The sequence below is a fragment of the Mustela nivalis genome (genome assembly GCF_964662115.1).
Source record: "Mustela nivalis genome assembly, chromosome: 7".
NCBI classification, from domain to species: Eukaryota; Metazoa; Chordata; class Mammalia; order Carnivora; family Mustelidae; genus Mustela; species Mustela nivalis.
Window position 1 is genome coordinate 71,510,945 of NC_139026.1, and position 20,367 is coordinate 71,531,311.

General features: G+C 37.3%; 2 protein-coding genes across 38 annotated transcripts in view; one reads left to right on the top strand and one right to left on the bottom strand.

Moving 5' to 3' along the window:
* DNAI7 (dynein axonemal intermediate chain 7) overlaps positions 1–4,588 on the top strand; it is a 62,603-nt gene extending 58,015 nt beyond the window's left edge. For 9 of the 13 annotated variants that reach the window (XM_082738500.1, XM_082738503.1, XM_082738505.1 and 6 more), the window contains 4 exons: positions 425–639; positions 1,626–1,793; positions 3,394–3,507; positions 4,191–4,588. In XM_082738500.1, coding sequence (XP_082594626.1) covers positions 425–639; positions 1,626–1,793; positions 3,394–3,507; positions 4,191–4,466 — 773 coding nt within the window. In that variant the 3' untranslated portion in view covers positions 4,467–4,588. Of the gene's footprint in view, positions 1–424; positions 640–1,625; positions 1,794–3,393; positions 3,508–3,987 lie in introns of all 13 variants that reach the window. The other 4 variants (XM_082738501.1, XM_082738502.1, XM_082738512.1 and 1 more) reach the window with 3 other exon arrangements.
* The window catches only part of IRAG2 (inositol 1,4,5-triphosphate receptor associated 2), a 185,810-nt gene that overhangs the window by 9,151 nt on the left and 156,292 nt on the right, over positions 1–20,367 (bottom strand). For 19 of the 25 annotated variants that reach the window (XM_082738460.1, XM_082738479.1, XM_082738480.1 and 16 more), the window contains 11 exons: positions 18,911–18,974; positions 18,800–18,827; positions 18,393–18,533; positions 16,667–16,801; positions 10,987–11,134; positions 10,059–10,102; positions 8,496–8,558; positions 8,336–8,382; positions 7,956–8,057; positions 5,936–6,043; positions 3,628–5,170 (listed from right to left, as the gene is read on the bottom strand). In XM_082738460.1, coding sequence (XP_082594586.1) covers positions 4,927–5,170; positions 5,936–6,043; positions 7,956–8,057; positions 8,336–8,382; positions 8,496–8,558; positions 10,059–10,102; positions 10,987–11,134; positions 16,667–16,801; positions 18,393–18,533; positions 18,800–18,827; positions 18,911–18,974 — 1,124 coding nt within the window. In that variant the 3' untranslated portion in view covers positions 3,628–4,926. Of the gene's footprint in view, positions 1–3,627; positions 5,171–5,935; positions 6,044–7,955; positions 8,058–8,335; positions 8,383–8,495; positions 8,559–10,058; positions 10,103–10,986; positions 11,135–16,666; positions 16,802–18,392; positions 18,534–18,799; positions 18,828–18,910; positions 18,975–20,367 lie in introns of those variants that run through there. The other 6 variants (XM_082738465.1, XM_082738468.1, XM_082738469.1 and 3 more) reach the window with 2 other exon arrangements.

Sequence of the window (20,367 nt, forward strand, 5' to 3'; positions counted from 1 at the left end):
TTACGAAAATATATACTTAGCACAGGTGAATTTTAAAGTTTTTTGGTGGTTTTTGTTTTGTTTTGTTTTAAACAAGATGAGAGATTCTCTAAAGGATTGATTAGGAAGAAAGGACTGCGTGTACAGAGGCTCAGTGGATGATGCTGTTGGGGGAGGGGGAAAGCATAGCTAAAACCAGGTGTCAGAAGTGCAAGGGGTGAAGCCAGAAACACGAGTCTTCATTCTGAAGGCCTTAGATACCATGCTGAGGAGTTCGGATTTGATCCTGTAGCCAGGAAGAACCAGCAAAAGTGGCTTTTTGTAGAGATTCTCTACTGAATGTAAAAGATCAATTTATACACCTTTGCAGTTATTTGGGTCATTCCATTCATCTCATTTTTTGTATAGAAAAAATGAAACTGTTACTTTCTTCCTTATTATGCAGGTAAACATTGGCAAACTGATGGCATCAGCAATGTCTCTTACAAACCAGAAGACAGACTTGTAACATTCAGCCTAGAAACGCTTGGGCCCGTTACCTTGATTCAGGATGCTCATATTAACATGCCATTCCAGTCATGGGAACTAACACCACTTGATGTGGATCAAGTACTTTTGACTGTGACTACAGTATTTACTACGATTCAAATACAAATTAAGGTAAGTCACAGAGAGTAAGTCATATGAAAGAGGTAAACCGCTTGATGACAGTTAAAGTATGTCAAAGTAATCAGTCACTGGTGATTGACATATTGAAATGTTACAAGTGTATTTATTTTTTTTTTTAAGATTTTATTTATTTATTTGACAGAGAGAAATCACAAGTAGGCAGAGAGGCAGGCAGAGAGAGAGAGAGAGAGGAGGAAGCAGGCTCCCTGCTGAGCAGAGAGCCCGATGCGGGACTCGATCCCAGGACCCTGAGATCATGACCTGAGCCGAAGGCAGCGGCTTAACCACTGAGCCACCCAGGCGCCCCACAAGTGTATTTAAAATACACTTTGAGCCATAATTTCTAAATGAAATAGTGATTGGATAGGTAATAACGTACAAACTTGCACCCTTTAGTAGAAATAGGCCACTTAGTGAAGCTACAAGCCTGTTGCAGTTTTTGATCCACTCTAAAGAGGCTTCCTCTTTCCAGAAGAGGAGGGTGGTTCTGTCCCACAGTGGATAGCACGTTGGACTTCTAAAACCAGAAGAGGACTGTGATCTCTGTATACCTTCAAATTGCCACTCTGCAAACTTTAAAACTGGATAACTTTGATTACCTTAAATCTTATATTTGTAAAAAGAAAAAAAACTATCCTTAAAAGTTGCAACATGACTAGCTATCAAATAGCTACTGTAATTCAATGTGACTAGTGTTCTTAGATCATAACTCCTGCAATGGGAGGAGAACTGAGAGATCGTTCAGTCTCTTGACTGTTCAGATAAAGCCCCCAAAAAGTTGACCGATGGACTGGTTGAGATAACAGAGACTTTATGACTGACTTCTCTGAGCTGGCCTAAAGCATATCTGTCCTGCGTACTTTTTTGTACAGAATGATATAGAGCTAAAACAAAACAAAACAAAAAACTAGTATGAAGAAGCTAAAGGCTGGAAATGGAATCATGATGTAATAATCTATCTTTCTTCTTGAAACTAGGAAAACCTCTGCCTGTTAGCGTCAATCACACTAAGTAACAAAAAGCATTTCTCTATTTTGGAAGGAAAATGGATGACTCCTATTTCTTTCATTTGTGCTTTGAAAGAAGCTGGATTGAATATCTTCCCTAGTGAACACTCTCATTTTTATGTTGTTATAAATTATAAGGTAAGAACAAATCTTTCCAAATTTAATGTAAAGGACATTTAGAGTGGTAGCCAGTATTCAGTGTTATGTAACTCTTCAGGTATGGCTTAGGTTTTCTGTATTCACTCACACAGAACTGATTGGAAGGAATAAATGGCAAGACCAGAAATCCAGAGTTCTCTCAAGTTTAATAATCTTTCCCAAGAAAGGAAGCCTCTAGTATGATCTTCATACTGACAAATGGACCATTATTCACACAGCTGGTCAGTTAGGGCAAAGGTAGTTAGAGCAACTTCAAATTTTCTTTCTTCTTCCAGGCTGGATATATGTAAGATTTCCTAAAAGATTAAGTGCCTCAGAAGTTTCCCAAACATAACAAATTTGGTGAAATTAAACACATAAAAAGGCCACTGATAGAGAAAACCCACTTCCTTCCATTTCTTGGGAGAGGCTCCCTGTCTGCATACTGCTTCATGTTACTCATAAGGCTTTAGTTAAATAAGATCCTTCCATGTTTGTTTGTTTGTTTGTTTGTTTTAAAGAGTCTATTTATTTATTTGACAGAGAGACATCACAAGTAGATGGAGAGGCAGGCAGAGAGAGAGAGAGAGGGAAGCAGGCTCCCTGCTAAGCGGAGAGCCCGATGCGGGACTCGATCCTAGGACCCTGAGATCATGACCTGAACCAAAGGCAGCAGCTTAACCCACTGAGCCACCCAGGCGCCCAAGATCCTTCCATGTTAAACTGTGTTCCATGAGGATGAGGAGTGTTCTTTCATCACCTATGATTCTAGTATCTAGCATACTCCTTGAATCAGATGTTTAGTAAATATTTACGATATACAAATGAGGCCAAAGTAGGCTCCAATCATGAAAGGTGTTCTTGGCTATAGAACTCTTCTGCACAAAACAGGTTAAAATATGCCAGAAAATGACAATATGGGTATATCTGAAAATAACATCATTAACTGTGTACTTATGTGTAGGGGGAAAAAAGCACCTTAGTTTTAGTAACTCAACTGCCAGTTACTCTACAAATGCTGCATGTAGTGTACTAGTCATCTCAGAATATTCAAGGATTTTTTTTCTGAACATTGTTTTAGATGCTTAAGATCCATTAGTGAATAAAACAAGGTTCCTGCCCTTGTGGAGCTTACATTCTAGCACAGGAAGGCAAAAATATACTAGATTATCTTATATTTTATATGAAAAAAAAAAAAAAAGGAAGATCAGGAATCATAGGGCAACATACAATATCAAATAGTATTGGAAGAGGGGGCCTTCACCAAGAAAGTAGGATCTGAACCAAACTTGAAGGTGGGGAATTTAGCCAAGTGGAGCTCAGAGAGCAAAAAGAGAAACAAAGAAGGTCATAATGGGGTATATGTGGGGCATATGTGGGGCGGGGGGGATAGCTGATCAGAGAGGCCCTTTCTAGGTCATTGTTAGGACTCTGGCTTCTCTTCTAAAAGGCAGCTCCATTGCCCTGTACTGTCAGAGTCATCATGTCATCTGACTTAGATTTTAAGTGGATTTTTCCGTGTTAAGAAGTGACTGTAGGAGGCCAAAGATGGAAGACTTGTTGAAAGGCTTTATGATCAACTTTGTTTTTATATTGACAGGATCCTTTGATAGAAATGAAAGCTTATCGGCAGCTGGCCCTGCTAAGTTCCGCTTTTGCATTTGGTTGGAGCAAGTGGAATATAGTATGTAGTTCAAATAAAGTTATAGTTAAGGTATAGTATACAAACCCCATAAAATTACTTTGTCCTTCCAAAGAAGATACTCAAAAGCTAAATGAATGTAGGCCATGGTTTCTCCTCTTGAAAAGGTTAAAAAAAAAATTAACATTCAAATAGTTTTAAAACTTCACTTTTGTTTATTTTGTCAAAAATATAAAACCAAGCTATATAAAGGCTATACCTTCACTGTCCATTATGGTATCAAACACTCTGGACTTCAGGGTAGTGTCCTGACAGCTCTTTACATCAAAATGAGAACAAATGGAAGCTTTTTTCCTCTCAGAGACAGGCCTCCAATTGAACTTTCTGGCACATTTACTGCTGCCTGATAAAAAAAGATAGCGCAAGTGAGCCACCATATTTACTTGTATACTGTGTGTTTCTCCCACTCGAATATATGCTCCTGGAGGATAGGATTTTATTGTTGCAATTGTTATTAATATGGTTTTTTCTTCTTTGTTGTTATATCTCCAGCACCTAGAACATTCCCTGGCACATACGAGCTACTCAAATCTCTGTTGAATGAATACATACATACAAACATGGTTTAAGAGATCAGGCACTAAAGAGTGTTTCTTTTACATTAGCAATTTTGGGGACTGAGTTCAAATTATACTCTGCCAAAATACCTATTAGAGGAACTATTAATGGATTTCTCTCATTTTCTTTTCCTGTAGCTGAAGGAACACCTTAGTGAAAAACCTATTCAGAAACCTAATTGGACCCTTTTAATGTTTAGTGGTGACAGAGCACAAAGGCTCAAGATCAATGAAAACAGTGAGACATTCTCTGAAGCCCTTAAAGAAGAAACTGAGTTTCATTCTACTTTATATCACATGGTTAAGGATTTTGCTTCCCAAAAAGCCATGGAAAAAGTTAGGAGCTCCAGCTGCCAGCTGATTGACTCTGTGTGCTATATGCTACTCTCGACCAGAGTGCTCAGCTATTCTTAATCCCCGCTGACAGATTTTATGCAGTATGAAAAGTCAAGCAACCCAGAGCAAAATCAGGCATTTCTTCAAAAGCAATGTAATGAGTGACTGTATTTCAAAAGGTTATTAAAATCTAATAAGCATTTTGTACTCAAATTTTATTTTTTAAAAAGTGGGGGTTTTTTCTTATGAATATTTGGCCCACTGAAAATGTTCACTTTTTACTCTATTTGAATAAATTTTAACAAGCAATATGGAATATCTCCTCCTCAAAAAGCTCACTAAAAATCATAGGCAGGCTTCTTCCCCATTGTATTTTAGTCAGAGAGGAACTCACAGAAAGAAAGGATGTTAAATATCTTGCAGTCCTTCTGAGACCCTGTGGTTCAACGCTATAATTTCCCAGCTAAAAATCACTAATTTACAAAGTTCAGATACTAAAACTTTAAAAATCAAGACACATACATTAAGATGTGCTAAGTCACACTGGTGGTGGTCCATTGTGTTGGAGTCCGGTGAATGGCCACAAGATTTGCTCTAGAGACATCCAGGAGTCCCCATCTGGTATGGGAGCAGCATCCACAGACTTCTGGAAGAATCGTCCTGTGAGGAAGCTCATCAAAGCTGCAAACAGCACAATGAATGCAGCAAAAAGCCAGAGTGCCTTATTCGCCTTTCTGAAGGAAGTCTTGAGGTTTGTTGCCCAGGCAGCTACTGTGTCATAACTGTAAGGAAAATACAAATTCAGATTTTGGCAATAGCAACATTTTGTTTTGCTATTTGTACTGTTGGCTCCTTTTGCCAACAGTACCAGACAAGTCGTCACTCTGCCCTACCTACCACAAACACTGCCTGGCAATAAGCTACGTAATGTGCCTGCTGTCTTGGTTTGGCCCACAATTTGCCCCACTTCCACCCCAATAATTTTTAGAATTAGAGAAATGACTTAAAGTTAAGAAATGCTATGGTGATGATCTGAAAATTAGGTGACTCGGCCATTATTTAACTCCTAACGAGAACATGTGAGTATCTCATTATTTCAGTCAGGTAAGGCAACTAACATTTTTGTGGAGCATGGTATGTGCGTATATACACATGCCACTTATTTCTCACCATACCTGGGATTTTTGCTATATTCAGGTGTAAACTATTTTTAGTTTAAGAAATGAGACACAAAGAAAAGCTTATTATAACATCATCTATGTCTTAGCATTTTGCATGTTCTGCTGCTGTCAGCCCTATCTTTTAGGTGAAGAAATTGGTGCTTAAAAGTAGATGAACTTGCCTTAGGCCATCTGGCTCCAAAACCAAGTTCCTAAACCACCAGTTCAGGAATAACTCCTGTAGACCATGTGAAGTTTGTTGTTTTTCCTCTTAAATTTAACAATTTGATAGGTCTTTTAGTACCTTGACTAAGATTAATACTGTTAACCCTGCCTCATCTTTCCCCACTCCACAGAAATAGGATCATTATCAAGCAGACAACTTACAGTGAAGAGCCATCCCATTTTGACGGATTATTTCTCTTTTCAGAAAGACTTGGCTTTCTTGTCCTTTCTGCTATTTCTTCTCCAGGTGGTTCTGAGTCATCTTTAGTTCTATAAATAAGTATTAAGTTTAGATGTTTGAAAGTATGGATAATATACCAGATTTATAAAAAATACTGCAAATTTTATTGTATTACTAAAGCGGCTCTCAAGTATTTGTTTTGCTTTAGAAAGATTTGATATATAATTCTAAAATCAAATCACTAAATTTTTATTTCTAGGAATTTAATTTTAAAAACTTGCTATATCTAGAAAAATGTGTTGTAGGAAGTTGGGATATTAGCCAAGGGGTGAGTAAAAAGGAGACATTTACAAAGAAGATGTCGAAGTTCATCAATTATCACCACTAATAATTAACCAGTATTATTAACCTGTGATTTCTTTCTCTGCTTATGTGTGTAACCATACTTTAAAAAACAAAGGTGAAAAAAAAAACAAAAACAAAGGTGAATATTTCTTCCTCTGTTTTTTATTAAACATATGGTAAAATTTCTCTCCTTTTATCACATAATACATTAACAGTGGATTTTATGCTAAACTGGAGTAACGTCATTGCTTCTTTAAAAATTTTTTAACCTGAACAGAACTTGTTTCATTATCATGTTTACTGATGAATTCCTAGTTGGACTTGAATTTTGAAATTCCAAGCTCATAATTCTCTCACTATTACCAAAGGCAAATGTTTCTCAAAGTCATTTTTTTTTTTTTTCTCTTCTTGGACATCTACAGGGAATGTATGTGGCTGGTTTTAGTTTTTAAAGGAAACCTGGCCCAGGGTGCCTGCGTGACTTGGTTTTAAGGTCTACTCCTGATTTTGGTTCAGGACGTGATCTTGGGGTTGTGGGATTGAGCCCCACATTGGACTCCATGCTCAGTGGGAGTCGGCTTTTCCCCTCTCCCTCTGCTCCTCCGCCTGCTTGCCTGCTCTCTTAAAAATAAATACATAAAATCTTTAAAAACCCCAAATCCTGAATTCTTGTAAGATTCTCAAGACTTCATTTTTTTGTTTGCTAAGACTTCTCAGTAGAAATCATGCCATATTAACCAAGAGAAAAAATAGATTGTAATCTTTTGAAGAAAACCGATCTTTAACCCAGATCAGAAAAATCCATTATGTTAACTCTAAATCTGAAAGGGGGTTTCAACACATGTAGTAGGCTCCAAGGATTATTTCACTTCATTTATTTATTTTTTAAGATTTTATTTATTCATTTGCCAGAGCAAGAGTGAGCACAATCAGGGGAACCGGCAGACAGAGGGAGAGCTAGACTCCCTGCCGAGCTAGGAGCCCGATAGGGGGCTCAGTCCCAGGACCCCAGAATCATGACCTGAGCTGAAGGCAGACACCTAACTGACTGAACCACCCAGGCGTCCCTCCTAGGATTATTTTAAAAAGAAACAAAACCTGAGGATAGGCACTACATCTTACTCATCTTTATACCATGAACAGACACCTCTCCAAAAAAGAAATACAAATAGCTAACAGACACATGAAAAAATGTTCCACATCACTAGCCAGTGGGAAATACAAGTCAAAACCACAATGAGATACCACCTTATACCAGTTAGAATGGAAAAAACAAAACAGGAACCAACAAATGTTGGCAAGGATGTGGAGAAAGGAGAACTCTCCTACACTGTTGGTGGGAATGCAAGCTGGAACAGCCACTCTGGAAAACCGTGTGGAGGTTCCTTAAGAGGTTAATAGAGCTACCCTTCAACCCAGCAATTGCACTACTAGGTATTTACCCCAAAGATACACACATAATGAAAAGAAGGGGCACGTGCACCCCAATGTTCATAGCAGCAATGTCCACAATAGCCAAACTGTGGAAGGAGCTAAGATATCCTTCAACAGATGAATGGATAAAGAAGATGTGGTCCATATATACAATAGGAAATTACTCAGCCATCAGAATGGATGCACACACACACACACACACACACACCGAGTTTTACCTACTTGAGTTCACATTTTTCTTCTTCAGCATCTGCCCAGGAGTAGGTGCTAATAAATCGATGTAATGAGGGACGATGTTCACTCTGCTTTGACCCCAAAATACGCCTAAGTAAAGATGATTATAGCCACTTGTCAAATACATCTGTAGCTATTGTCAGTTTATTTCCTACTACCTGAATTATTACAAAAATTATGTTCTATTTTTGGTTGGCACATTCACATATTTCATAGTAAAATTCCATGATTATACACCTATTTTATAATTATTGTGCATATATACTCTGTGCAAATCAAGTGTCACTTTATTACTTATTGCCAGCATTTACTTCAGTCAATTACAAAACAGTAGGGTTCCCAAAGAGCAACCAGAAAATGAAACTTACCAGCTGCTTGATCGCCTACTGAATCGGTCATTTTCCATCCCAGCCACCTTTAAATTTCAGATGTTAGAGAAATAATGAAATACAGATTTAGTGAAGTTTATGGTTTTGTTATATGAAAATGAATATGCTTTTGATGAAGAACACTTAGGAACTTGCTTACCATTCCTGCATTTCCAATATTTCTGGGCAAAGAGGCAATGGTCACCCTTCGGAGCGAAGATGGCTACCCAAAAAGGGCAGAAGTACATTAGAAAACTATTAGTAGTTTATCCTTGGATACAACACTAATGGATATCCTTGTACATACACATCCCTGCATTTGACCACCATTAAGTTAACCTGCAGGCATAGTTTGGTTATGTCCAAATTGCCTTTCAGAAATATTGCGCCAATTAATATTCTACCTTCTTCAACATTGGATGAGCATAATTTTTGCCAAATAAGGTTTCTTATTTAGTTTTCTGGTGACATTGAACACTTTGTTATGCAAATAATCATGTATATATCTGCTCTGGTAACTCTATGATCTTTGCCCATATTAATTTTATTAATGATAATTCTGGCAGGAGTTTTTCATTGTTAATGCAGCCGAATCTTTCTTTTGCTGTCATTTCTTTTATGCTGTGGTATTCCCAACTCAGAGGAGATCAATGTGTACCTATTTTCTAGCTTTTTTTTTTTTTTCATGGTTTCATTTTTTGCATTTAAGACATTTAAAGATGGGTGTGATATTTTGATAATGGATATGTTTATCAGCCTCAGATGTGCACAGGAAAATGTTACATACTACTATGATTCTTAAAGTTTAAGTACAACTTCAGGAAATAAAAAATATATTAAATGTAGGAAATAAGCTGAAGAAGCTTAAGGTGAATTTTTTCTTAAGCCACCATTCCTAATTTTGTAGGTTAGCTGAGTATCAAGAATATCAAACTACAATCCAAGAAACTTGGGTTCTCACCATGGTTCTGCCACTACATGATCATAACTAATCACTTACCTTCTGGGAAAGTGATTTTCCTCATCTGTGAGAGAGAGGTTTGGATGGAATGATTTTTAAAGTCTCTCGCTCAAAAATTCTGTGAAATCCTGATTTTCGAACTGGCAAAACCTGCTGGTTGACTTTCAATATCCCATTCCCCCCTTATTATTTGGTGAAGAACTCCCTGATTTTCAGTTAGATAGAAAACCCAGAATTCAAATGGATTTTCTTAGTCTCATTTTCAATCAAAAATGACAAGGAAATGTTATTTGGGACTTCTAGGAATTGTCATTAGAAGGAGAGGGAACACTTGTTTTTATGTCTTCCTTCTTCTTACAATGTGACTCGATGTAATGACCAGGACTTGTCGCTCCCCGTACTGATGGAGCCACCTCAGACCATGAAGTGGAAGCAGAGGGCTGAGGGTGGTGAAGTGGCGGGAGGAGACTAGGTCCTCGGGATTCTGTGAAACCACACTACCGTTTTTGGACTGCCTATTTCCAACTCTAGTTTTACATGAGAGAGAAACTATCTGGCTTTCCTCTTGCTTCCAGACAAATGTAACTGATGTACAAATATAGTAAAAAGTATAAAAGCATACATACATAAACTTAAACACACACATGCAGATCTACATAAATATACATATGATTTACATTTGAAACTGTGTTGTTTCAAGTAATATTTTAAAACCATTTCATCCGAAACATTTGATAGACTGTTAAGTCAGCTGGTAATTACCTTGGAGTTTAGAGAAGATGAACGTTTTTTAATTTGGCAGTCATCTGAAAGGAAAAACACATTTGCACATTTGAGGAATTACATAAGCAATTTATTGCAATGGTCTTAATTCTTTACAAAGAAAAGCAATAGAAATACTTAAGACCCTAGAAACTACCGAATGGTAAAAATATCTGGTTATTATTTGGTGATTCGTAACAGTTGCCATCTTAACTGATTGAATACTGTCCTCTGTCACTGTCCACGTCTGCAATGCTTAGCCAGCACATAGGAGATGCTAAATGAATACATACTGAATAAATGAATCCAAAACTACAGAAGGTTATCAAATATGATTACTTTTCCTAGAAAAGGGAGTCATTAAAATAGTTCTCCTCAGAAAAGTTCACATTATTTAAAACTATTATAAGATTTATATAAACCCTATATTTTAAGGCATTTTCCATGGTCTCAGATGTCTCCTTATTTTCCAATCCATCTGCCAGCTTACTATGCCGGAGTCATTCCTTCTTCAAGAAATAGAAAATCATTGTTGATTAGAGTGGCTCGTTTAACTCACTGTGCTTTGCTTTGTGTGTGGAGAAAGAGCCAATTCTAACATACCCTAAGTAGGAGAACATTAGAGGCAACTCAGTGGGTTGGATGAAATATATTCTCATCTCAACAGTCTAATTTAATGAATTTTTGGAGTAATTACCAAAGGGTCCTCTCTGTGTCCCAACCTGTTTCTAACTTAACATTTTACTTCACATTTACTTTACTTTACTTTCTACCTTAACATATACTTTATATAAACAGAAGGAATGAATTATTATTCTAACATAGCCTCAAGTGTTTTATACTAAAGACATAGTAAGAATTAACAAGAAAGAGAATGAAAGAGGAGAATCTCAGAAAAACATAACTGGGTCTATTAAGCTTTTATTACCTTCATCTTCGAGAGGGTTAAAAGACCTTTCATTTTGCAAAAGAACCTGTTTCAGTTCTTCTAACTCAGCATGCTCTTTGGCATACATTCTCTTCAGGTTTTCTACATGCTGAATCATCACCTCCACTGCTTTACTAACCCGGCTTTCCTAGTAGGGGAAAAAAAAAAAAATCTACACTGAAAATATTATTCTTGATTTCTAGTTTAAAAATGATTAGACACATCTATCTTCACTCCATCCCCAAATCTCACTAAAATGACAATGGTTTTTAGTTGTTTGTTTTGTTTTTTTAAAGACGACACAGGACAAAAAGAACCGAAGAAGGTATAATGAAATTTTGAAGGCCAGTTAGAAAGACTAGTGGAGAATGACCAAGATCTGAAAAAGGTGAACCCTAAAAAAAAGTAGGAAAAGTCTATGAGCAACCTGGGCTGCACCACAGAAAACCATTCAGGCTCAGGAATTAGTGGTGCCTCTGGGATTCAGCGTGAAGACAGCAAGGGGAACAGAAGAAATGGTGGAAAACCTGCAGACAAAGTGAGATCTGCAGATCTCCTCCCTTATTCGGGCCAACTGAGCAACTTTCCTTCCCCACTTTGCTGAAAGACTAAACACTGAATATCTAGAGAGAGAGAGAAAGAGCCTGCGGATTAGGCAGTAACAGCTGATGGTGAACAGATCATACAGAAAACAGATTTAGGCAAAAGTCTGTATACATATTGAATACTGAGACTCCTAGCCTGTTTTCTCCTTCCAACTTGCAAACACTGGTAGCCAGGCTTAGGCTCAGAGAGCAGGCAGTTGGAAGATTTTCCTCTGAGGACTCTATAATGTAGCAAGATAAAAGCCTTAAAACTCTTGACACCAAGGATATCGCAGTGAAACATCTCAAGTTGTGTGAAGCTCAGAGCCAGTAAGAACCCTCCTCACCAACGTGCAGTCCCCATTCCATTATCTTGTGGATCATGACTAGTCAGAGGAAAGCTGCTTCTGTGAAGGAGGAAAACAAACACAGGAAAAAAAAAAAAAAAAAAAGCAAGGTGGCGGAGATCAACTCCAGAAAAGCTTCAAGGGAACCACCAGTATCTTCAGAGAGTTAAGAGTACATGTTACATCCATGAAATAAGAACAAGATAAAAAAGCTGCATGCTAAGAATAAAAATCTGGGAATTAAAAATATATTAAAAATACATAATAAAATAGTTTCAAGGTAAGGTTGGGGAAATCTCCCTGAAACTAGGAGAAGGAAAAAAACAAAAAACACTGAAGGCTAGAAAAGAGATGAAAAAGAACCTGCTCAGGAGATCCAACAGACAACAGGAACTCAAGAAAGCAAAGAAAATTACACAATATGTGGAAAAGGAAATAATTCAAAACAATCTCTAGAACTCAAGAACGTATTTTGCCAGCTTATATCCATTCAGGGTCTAAAACAATAAATCAAATTTTAGTTAACATATAATGTAATATTGGTTTCAGGAGTAGAATTTAGTGATTCATCACCTAGCATACAACACCTAGTGTTCACACAAGTGCCCTCTTTAATACCCATCACCCATTTACTCCACCCCCCCCCCACGAACCTCCCCTCCTGGAACCCTCAGTTTGTTCTCTATAATTAAGAGTCTCCTTTACGGTTTGCCCCCCCCCTTTTTTCCTTCTATCCTCTATGTTAATCTGCTTTGTTTCTTAAAATCCACATATCAGTGAAATCATATGGTATTTGCTTTTCACTGACTGACTTAGCATAATACACTCTAGCTCCATCTACTTTGTTGCAAATGACAAGATTTCACTCTTTTTTATGGCTGAGTAATATTCCATTACACACACACACACACACACACACACACACCACATCATCTTTACCCATTCATTAGTCAATGGACATTTAGGCTCTTTCCATAATTTGGCTATTGCTGATAATGCTGCTGTAAATGCCAGGTGCACATACCCCTCCAAATCTGTATTTTTGTATCCTTTGGGTAAATAATAGTGCAATTGCTGGGTGATAGGGCAGCTATATTTTTAAATTCTTGAGGAACCTACATACTGTTTTCCAGAGTGGCTGCCCCAGCCTGCATTCCCACCAACAGTATAAAAAGATTTCCCCCTCTCTGTATCCTCCCCAACATGTTGTTTCCTGTGTTAATTTTAGCCATTTGGACAGGGGTGAGGTGGTCTCTCGTGATTTTGATTTTCCTGATGATGTGTGATGCTGAGCATCTTTTATCTGTTGGCCAACTGGATGTCTTCTTTGGAAAAAAAAATGTGTCTTCTGCCCATTTCTTACCTGGATTATTTGTTTTTTGGGTATTGAGTTTGATAGAAGTTCATTATAAATTTTGGATACTAACCCTTTATCAGATATGTCATTTGTTAATATCTTTTCCTATTCCAAAGGTTACCTTTTACATTGTTTCTTCACTGATTCAATTTCATTACATCCTTCTATTCAGATTTTACACATCTTCCTAAGTTTTAGAAGACTGTATGTTTCTAGAAATTTATCCATTTGCCTATGTTGTCCAATTTGTTGGAATATAATATTTTATAGCAGTCTCTTATAGTCCTTTATATTTTTGTGATGTCAGTTGTTATTTCTTCTCTTCCCTGTGTTTGAGCCTCTCTCCTTTTATCTTAATAAGTCTAGCTAAAGGCTTACCAATTCTCCTTATCTTTTCAAAGAAACATCTCTTTGTTTCATTCATCTATATCATTTATTTCTGCTCTGATCTTTATTGTATCCTTCCTTCTACTAATGTTGGGCTTTGCTCTTATTCTAGTTCCTTTAGGTATAAGATTAGATTGTTTGAGACTTTTCTTGGTTCTTGAGGTAGGTCTGTATAAACTCTAAAATTCCTTCTTAGACCTGCTTTCTCTACATCCCAAAGATTTTAGACAACTGTTTTCATTTTCTTCGGTCTTTATAATGTCCTCTTTGATTTCTTTGCCTATTGGTTCATCAGTAACATGTTGTTTAGCCTCCCAAGTGTTTGTATCTTTTTAAATTTTTTTCTTGTAATTGATTTCTGGTTTCACATTGCTGTGCTTAGAAAAGATGCTTGATGTGATTTCAATCTTATAAATTTATTGAGTTTGGTGGTTTTGTTTTTGTTTTTGTTTTTTGTTTTTTGTCTAACGTGATCTAATTTGATCTAACCTTCCACATGCACTTGGGGAAAGAATATGCATTCTTCTAATTTGGAATGGAATATTGTGTAAGTCCATCTGATCTAATGTCTCGTTCAAAACCACTATTTCCTTGTTGATTTTCTGACTGGGTGATCCATCTGTTGATGTGAGTGGGGTATTAAAGTCCCCTATTATTATTGTACTGCTGTCAATTTCTCCCCTTATGTTGTTAATATTTGCTTTATGTATTTAGGTGCTTCTTTGTTGGGTGCATAGATATTTACAATTTTATATCCTCTTGTTGGATTGATCCCAGTGTCATTATGTAATGTTCTTGTCTCTTGTTACAGTTGCTGTTTAAAAGTCTATTTTGTCTGAAAACAAAGCCTATTTTGTCTGCAATAGTATTGCTACCCCAACTTTTTTCATTTCCATTTGCATGAAATATTTTTTTTCCATCCCTTCACTTTCAGTCTATATGTGTCTTTAGCTCTGAATTGAGTCTTCTGTAGGCAGCATATAGATGGGTATTTTTTTTTTAAGTCTTTCAGTCATCCTATGTCTTTTGATTAAAGCATTTAGACTATTCGTATTTAAAATAATTATTGTTACATGTGTACTTATTGCCACTTTGTTAATTGTTTTCTGGTTGTTTTATAGTTCTTCTGTCCTCCTTTCTTCTTTTCTTGCTCTCTTCCCTTGTGATTGATGACTTTCTTTAGTGTTAGGATTCCTTTCTCTTTATTTTTTGTGTATCTATTATAGGTTTTTGGTAACCATAGACCAAAGTCATATAGAACATTGTAAGTACATAGGAGTCTATGTTAAGTTGATGGTCATTTTAGTTTGAACACATTGTAAACAAACTACATTTTTACTCCCATGTTTCATGAACAGAAACGAGACCAGTCTGGCTGGAATGCAATAATACAGGAAGGTTATCATAGGACATAAATTTCATAGGGTAGGAGGGCATGGGAATGGTGTAGATCTTTTTAAGCCATCATATGGATTCAGGGTTTATTCTGAAAAAAGGTGAGGAAGCCACCAGAGGACTTTAATCAAAAAAAGAAACATGATCTAGCTTACATTTTAGAAGGATTATTCTGGCTGCTTTATGGAGAACAGACTATGTTGCAGGGAGTACTGGGTTTGAATGGAAATGGAGACCATTTAGGAAGATATTGTATTAATCCGCAAAAAATATAATGGTAGCTTAGATCAAGGTGGTAGCAGTGGAGAAGGAAAGAAGTGGTTGAATTCTGATGGTAAATAGGATTTATTCTGTTGGTAGAGTAATTACAATTTCCTGCAGGATTAGAGGTAAAGTGTGAGAGAAAATTGTTGAAAATTACTCCCAAGGATTTTCAATCTGATCAACTTTGACAGAGATAAGGTTATGTGTAGAATGGGTTTTGGAGACACCATAAGCAGTTCACTTTTGTATGTGTTGTTTGATTAGTTTATCCAACATCCAAGTGGAAATGCTGCATCCATAGTAGTATATTCTAGTGTATAATTCATGGCAAAGGTTTAGGACAAGAACGTGAATTTGGTAGTCATCAACTGACTGCACAGAATGGTGTGGGGACTGAAGAAAGATGGACATCACTTGTACAAGGGTGAAACCCTGGGCCTGAGGATATTATGAAACCAGGGAGAATGGTGGGACCCATACAGGAGCCTGGAAGGGAGTGACCCATGATGTTGAGAGAAAAAATAAGAGAATGTGGGACCTGGAAGCCAAATGAGGTGAGTGTTTCCAGGAGGAGAAAGAGCTCAGACATGCTGAATGTAGTAGATCAGCTAAGGAAAATGAGTAGGTTAAGACCATTTACAGTTTGCAGAGCAGCTGGGAGGAGAGAAATTGGAGACAGTGAGTACAATTCTGTTTAGAAAATTTGCTATAAATGGGAGCAGAGAAAGAGGAGAAAAGGTCAAAGACTATTTTGCTTGTGTTTAAGTTATCTTTCCCATCTTAAAAACAGCATATTTGTGTGTTCATGGGAATGATTCAATATAGTGGGGAAAAGTGAAGATGGAGGAAAGTAGGGAGAATCTGAGTCTAAGATTCTGAGTAAATTAGGAGGAATGGGTTCTGGTATACAGGCGAGACGGTTAGCCTTGGACAGGATTAGAGACAACTCATATTTTGTACTGGGAAGGGAGGAAAAGATGTTATTAGGTTTGGAACCTATGGCCATTCCTTCTGAATGACCTAGTGCTTTCAGTGAGGCAGGAAGTAGTCATTATCTGACAGAAAAGATAGGAAAGGACATGATGATGGCTTGAAGAGAAAGGAGAAAGTATGAAATTGATATTTGGAAGAGGTTATTTGGATGATTGTCACTGGCTAATGCAATTAAGAGGGCGTTTTTTGCATTTTATTTGCGTATTCTGCTTTCTCTATATTAAACACGTACATCTTATGTGACAAAGGGTTTTTTTTTTTTTTTACGTTTTCTTAGAAATGTAATCCATTATTTCAGGGAAAACAAATCTTTCTAGTAATTTCATTGAACTAAAGAAATGAAGGCAGATTACCTGATTAATGGCTCCCAGCATCTCCGCCCTACTGGCCACTCGTGCAGTGCACTGACTAAGAAGTGTTATACTCTTCTCCAGCTTCTTAACTATTTCCTGGGCATGGTTGTCATCTTCACAAAGTGATGTTAAAGACTGCACAGAAAGCAAAGTATTAAAATATATCTAACCCAAGTATTCAGCAAGTGATTCCAACAATGACTATGTTGTAAACAGAGATGACAGTCACATCTCAATTATCTTGGTATAAAGTGAAAAGAAGTAGCAATGACCAATAATGAATGATACTGAAATATTAACATCTTTGTTGACTATCAAGCAGACCTATGCAAATGTTCCCAAAACTTTTTATATCTAATCTCAATCTCTTCCTTCCTTACTTCCCAAATTTGCCACTTCTTCATACATATGTATATCACTTTCCATAATTAACAGAATGGGACATACTTAATTGGTGATGGTAAAGAAATTATGCTTATGAGTGAGCTGAATGTATTATACGAAGAGCATGGTTTGAACTTTTAAGTAGTGAAAACATACTAGATGTAGGTATGGCTCTGACTATGCTATGTGCTCGTCCACTGATGACAAAGCATTACTCATCTGGCTAGATGCGGGGTATGCGTTCACTGCCTTATGAATATTTCTTTCAAACCTGTGCCCTTGACCCAAGATGATGGCCTTCCTGGTGGAGAACCATCCCTCCCACTAGGGTGGAGACAGAATTAAGACAGCAGTTTCGGAAGCAAACAAGCCAGTGCTTATTAGCTGTGTGACCATGAGCAAATTTCTAAGACTTGCCCAAATCTAAAACACCATAAATTTTGTAGCATTTTAAAAAAGGAAAAGTAGAGGGCGCCTGGGTAGTACAGTCAGTTAAGCATCCAACTCTTGGTTTCAGCTGAAGGTGTGATCTCAGGGCCATGAGATTGCTCAAAGCAGACAAACGCTGTATGGTTTTTACTTCTATGAAGTGTCTGAAGTCGTCAGATTCATAGAAACAGAAAGCAAAATGGTGACCAGGTGATAAGAGGAGGAGAAAAGGGGGGTGTTTAATGGGTACAGAGTTTCAGTATGTAAGACAGAAAAGTTCTGGAGATCTGTTTTACAGCAATGTGAACATACCTAACACTACCCGAATGGTTCACTTAAGATGGTTAATATGGTAAATTTGATGTTACATGTTTTTTACAACAATAAAAATAGAATATGGTTTCTCAAGTTTTATTTTTTTCCAAAAATAACCCTCTTAATTTTCCAACCCACCTCTATATTTATGGTGATTTCACAAAATGGAAAAATAGTGGTTGTTATCCGTGTACCTAGAGATGGCTTGCCAATCATCTGACAAGACTAAAATCAATCACCATTGTCTTTTTTCAGTTAATTAAATGGAATAGACTTTTGATTGTCTTTGAAGCTTAAAATTGACATAATCTCCTATTGCTCAGTTTCCTGCATGATGACTGTTCTGCCTCAAAACTATTTGAACGTCCAGAGAAGGCAGGTGACTCACAATGACTTTAAAAGGCATTGGTTTTACTAGTGAGTCATTTATTTTAGCCTGATCCTGAATTCTTACTTCCTATTAATTTACATTTGAGTCAGGCAGGGCTTGGCACCTGTTGTTGGTTTTAGTCACACAAGTAAACTTGTATCTAATTTTGAAAACATTATTAACAATAGGATCATCACATGTGGAGTTCCCAAATGTTAGGATTCTCACCTCTAAAAGCTTTAAACAGTTAGTGATTTCTTTCTTCAAATTTTCTTCTGCCAAGTCTCGGGATCTTTCTTCAAGCTTTACTCTTTTCTCCAGGGTGAACCAGTCACACTTAAATCCCAAAGATAATCTGAGAAATTCGGCCTGTCATCAAAATAATGTGCGGGTGATGGGGAGAAAACTGGTTGTAGGGAAATATTTCAGTTTAATACCAGATTATGCAGAGTCTTTCTTTTTCCTCCCAACAGCATAACGCTGGTGTGCCTTGGCTTTCCCCGCGCTTAGTCGCTGCCAAGCCACCCAGACACCAAATACAGCTTGGGTAAAAGTATAGAGTGATGATAGACAAGTGGGTCAGAAACACTTTTTTTTTCTTTTTTTTTTTTTTAACTTAAAGGGATAAAACTTACCTCCACCTCCTTCTCATTAGCAGAAGTGCTGTAGGAAAAAACAAAAAAATTTATTCCAACATAATTCAACAGAAAAGCAAAAACTGTGAACATGCCATGTGAAGAACTTACTTGTCACTTTGTCTAAAGTTAACGGATTTCACAGTGGTTACAGGAAGAGAGGAAACAGCAGTGTCTATTAAAAGATAATAAAATAGTATTGGGTTACAAAGGTTCCTGGCTGAAGGCACATTCAATCAAATGTCCTCTCTCCATGACACAAAGGCATTTCCTTGAAGAATGTCTGAAATAATAACCAGTTAATAACATAACTTGCTTCAGAGCACCTGGGTAGCTCAGTCACTTAAGTATCTGCCCCCGGCTTAGCTCACAATCCCAGGGTCCTGGGCTGGAGCCCTATTGAGAAGGGAGCCTGTTTCTCCTCCCTCTGCTGCTCCCCCTACTTGTGCTGTCTCTCTGGCTCTTTCTCAAATACATAAATAAACTCTTTTAAACAAAATAATGCATTTGCTTCAATATAAGATAACGTTATGCTATGCTACTGGGATCATAAGGACATTAAAATCATTGGCTCACACGTCAGCATGTGAAGAGTCTGAAACCTGAAAATATCTGGGTCCAGGAAGAGCCCAGTTGCTCTCTCTGCATTTGAATGTCTATCTGACTTATCTCAGGGCTAAATGCATACCTTCTTCTGTCTTCAGACCAAGGCTTGAACAGCCGCAGCAGGAGGAAGAGTCATTGTAGTAGTAAGGGTAATAGTCATAGTACAGTATAATAACAGTAACAAGGACAGCAACAGTAAGCAGGGTATCACCCATTTGCCACAAGTTGACTACACGCCAGTCCCCAAAGAGGACTCTGTATACATATTAATGATACTCTTCATGACAACTTCACAAAGAGGACAATATATTAGTTACTGAGAGTATTAAAGTTTTAAAAAAAAACTGATATAAGTCCCAGCTTTGACTCTCATAGCTTTGTGACCTGGAACAAGTCACAGCTTCATCAAACCACCTACAAAACAAGGATGATATTTTTTTATAGTAGCTTTTAGAGAATTTTGCCAAGCATCTTTTCTAACTGCTTTATACCTAATTTGTTCAATCCTCAGAGCAAACCTGTGCTGGGTACTGTTATCATTTATAGTCCACAAGTTAGGAAACTGAATTGCAATTTACCTTACATAGGTATTTGGGGGAACTAATTAAATTATGTACATAATTTAGGGGGCACCCAGGTGGCTCAGTTGGTTAAATGTCTGCCTTTGGCTCTGGTCATGATCTCAGGGTCCTGGGATCGAGCCCTGCATCAGTGGGGATTGGGGCGAGGTCCCTGCTCAACAAGGAGTCTCTTTCTCCCTCTCCCTCTGCCTGCTGCTCCCCATGCTTGTGTTCTCTCTCTGTGTCAAATAAATAAAATCTTTAAAAAATAGGAATTTAGTCTAGAACTTAGCATATGATATGTTCTCAAAAAAAGGTTAATTTTTTAAACTCATCCTTTCCATTTCGCAGATGAGGAAGTAGGCTCTCAGGTTAAATAACCTTCTGAAGTTATACCTAGTC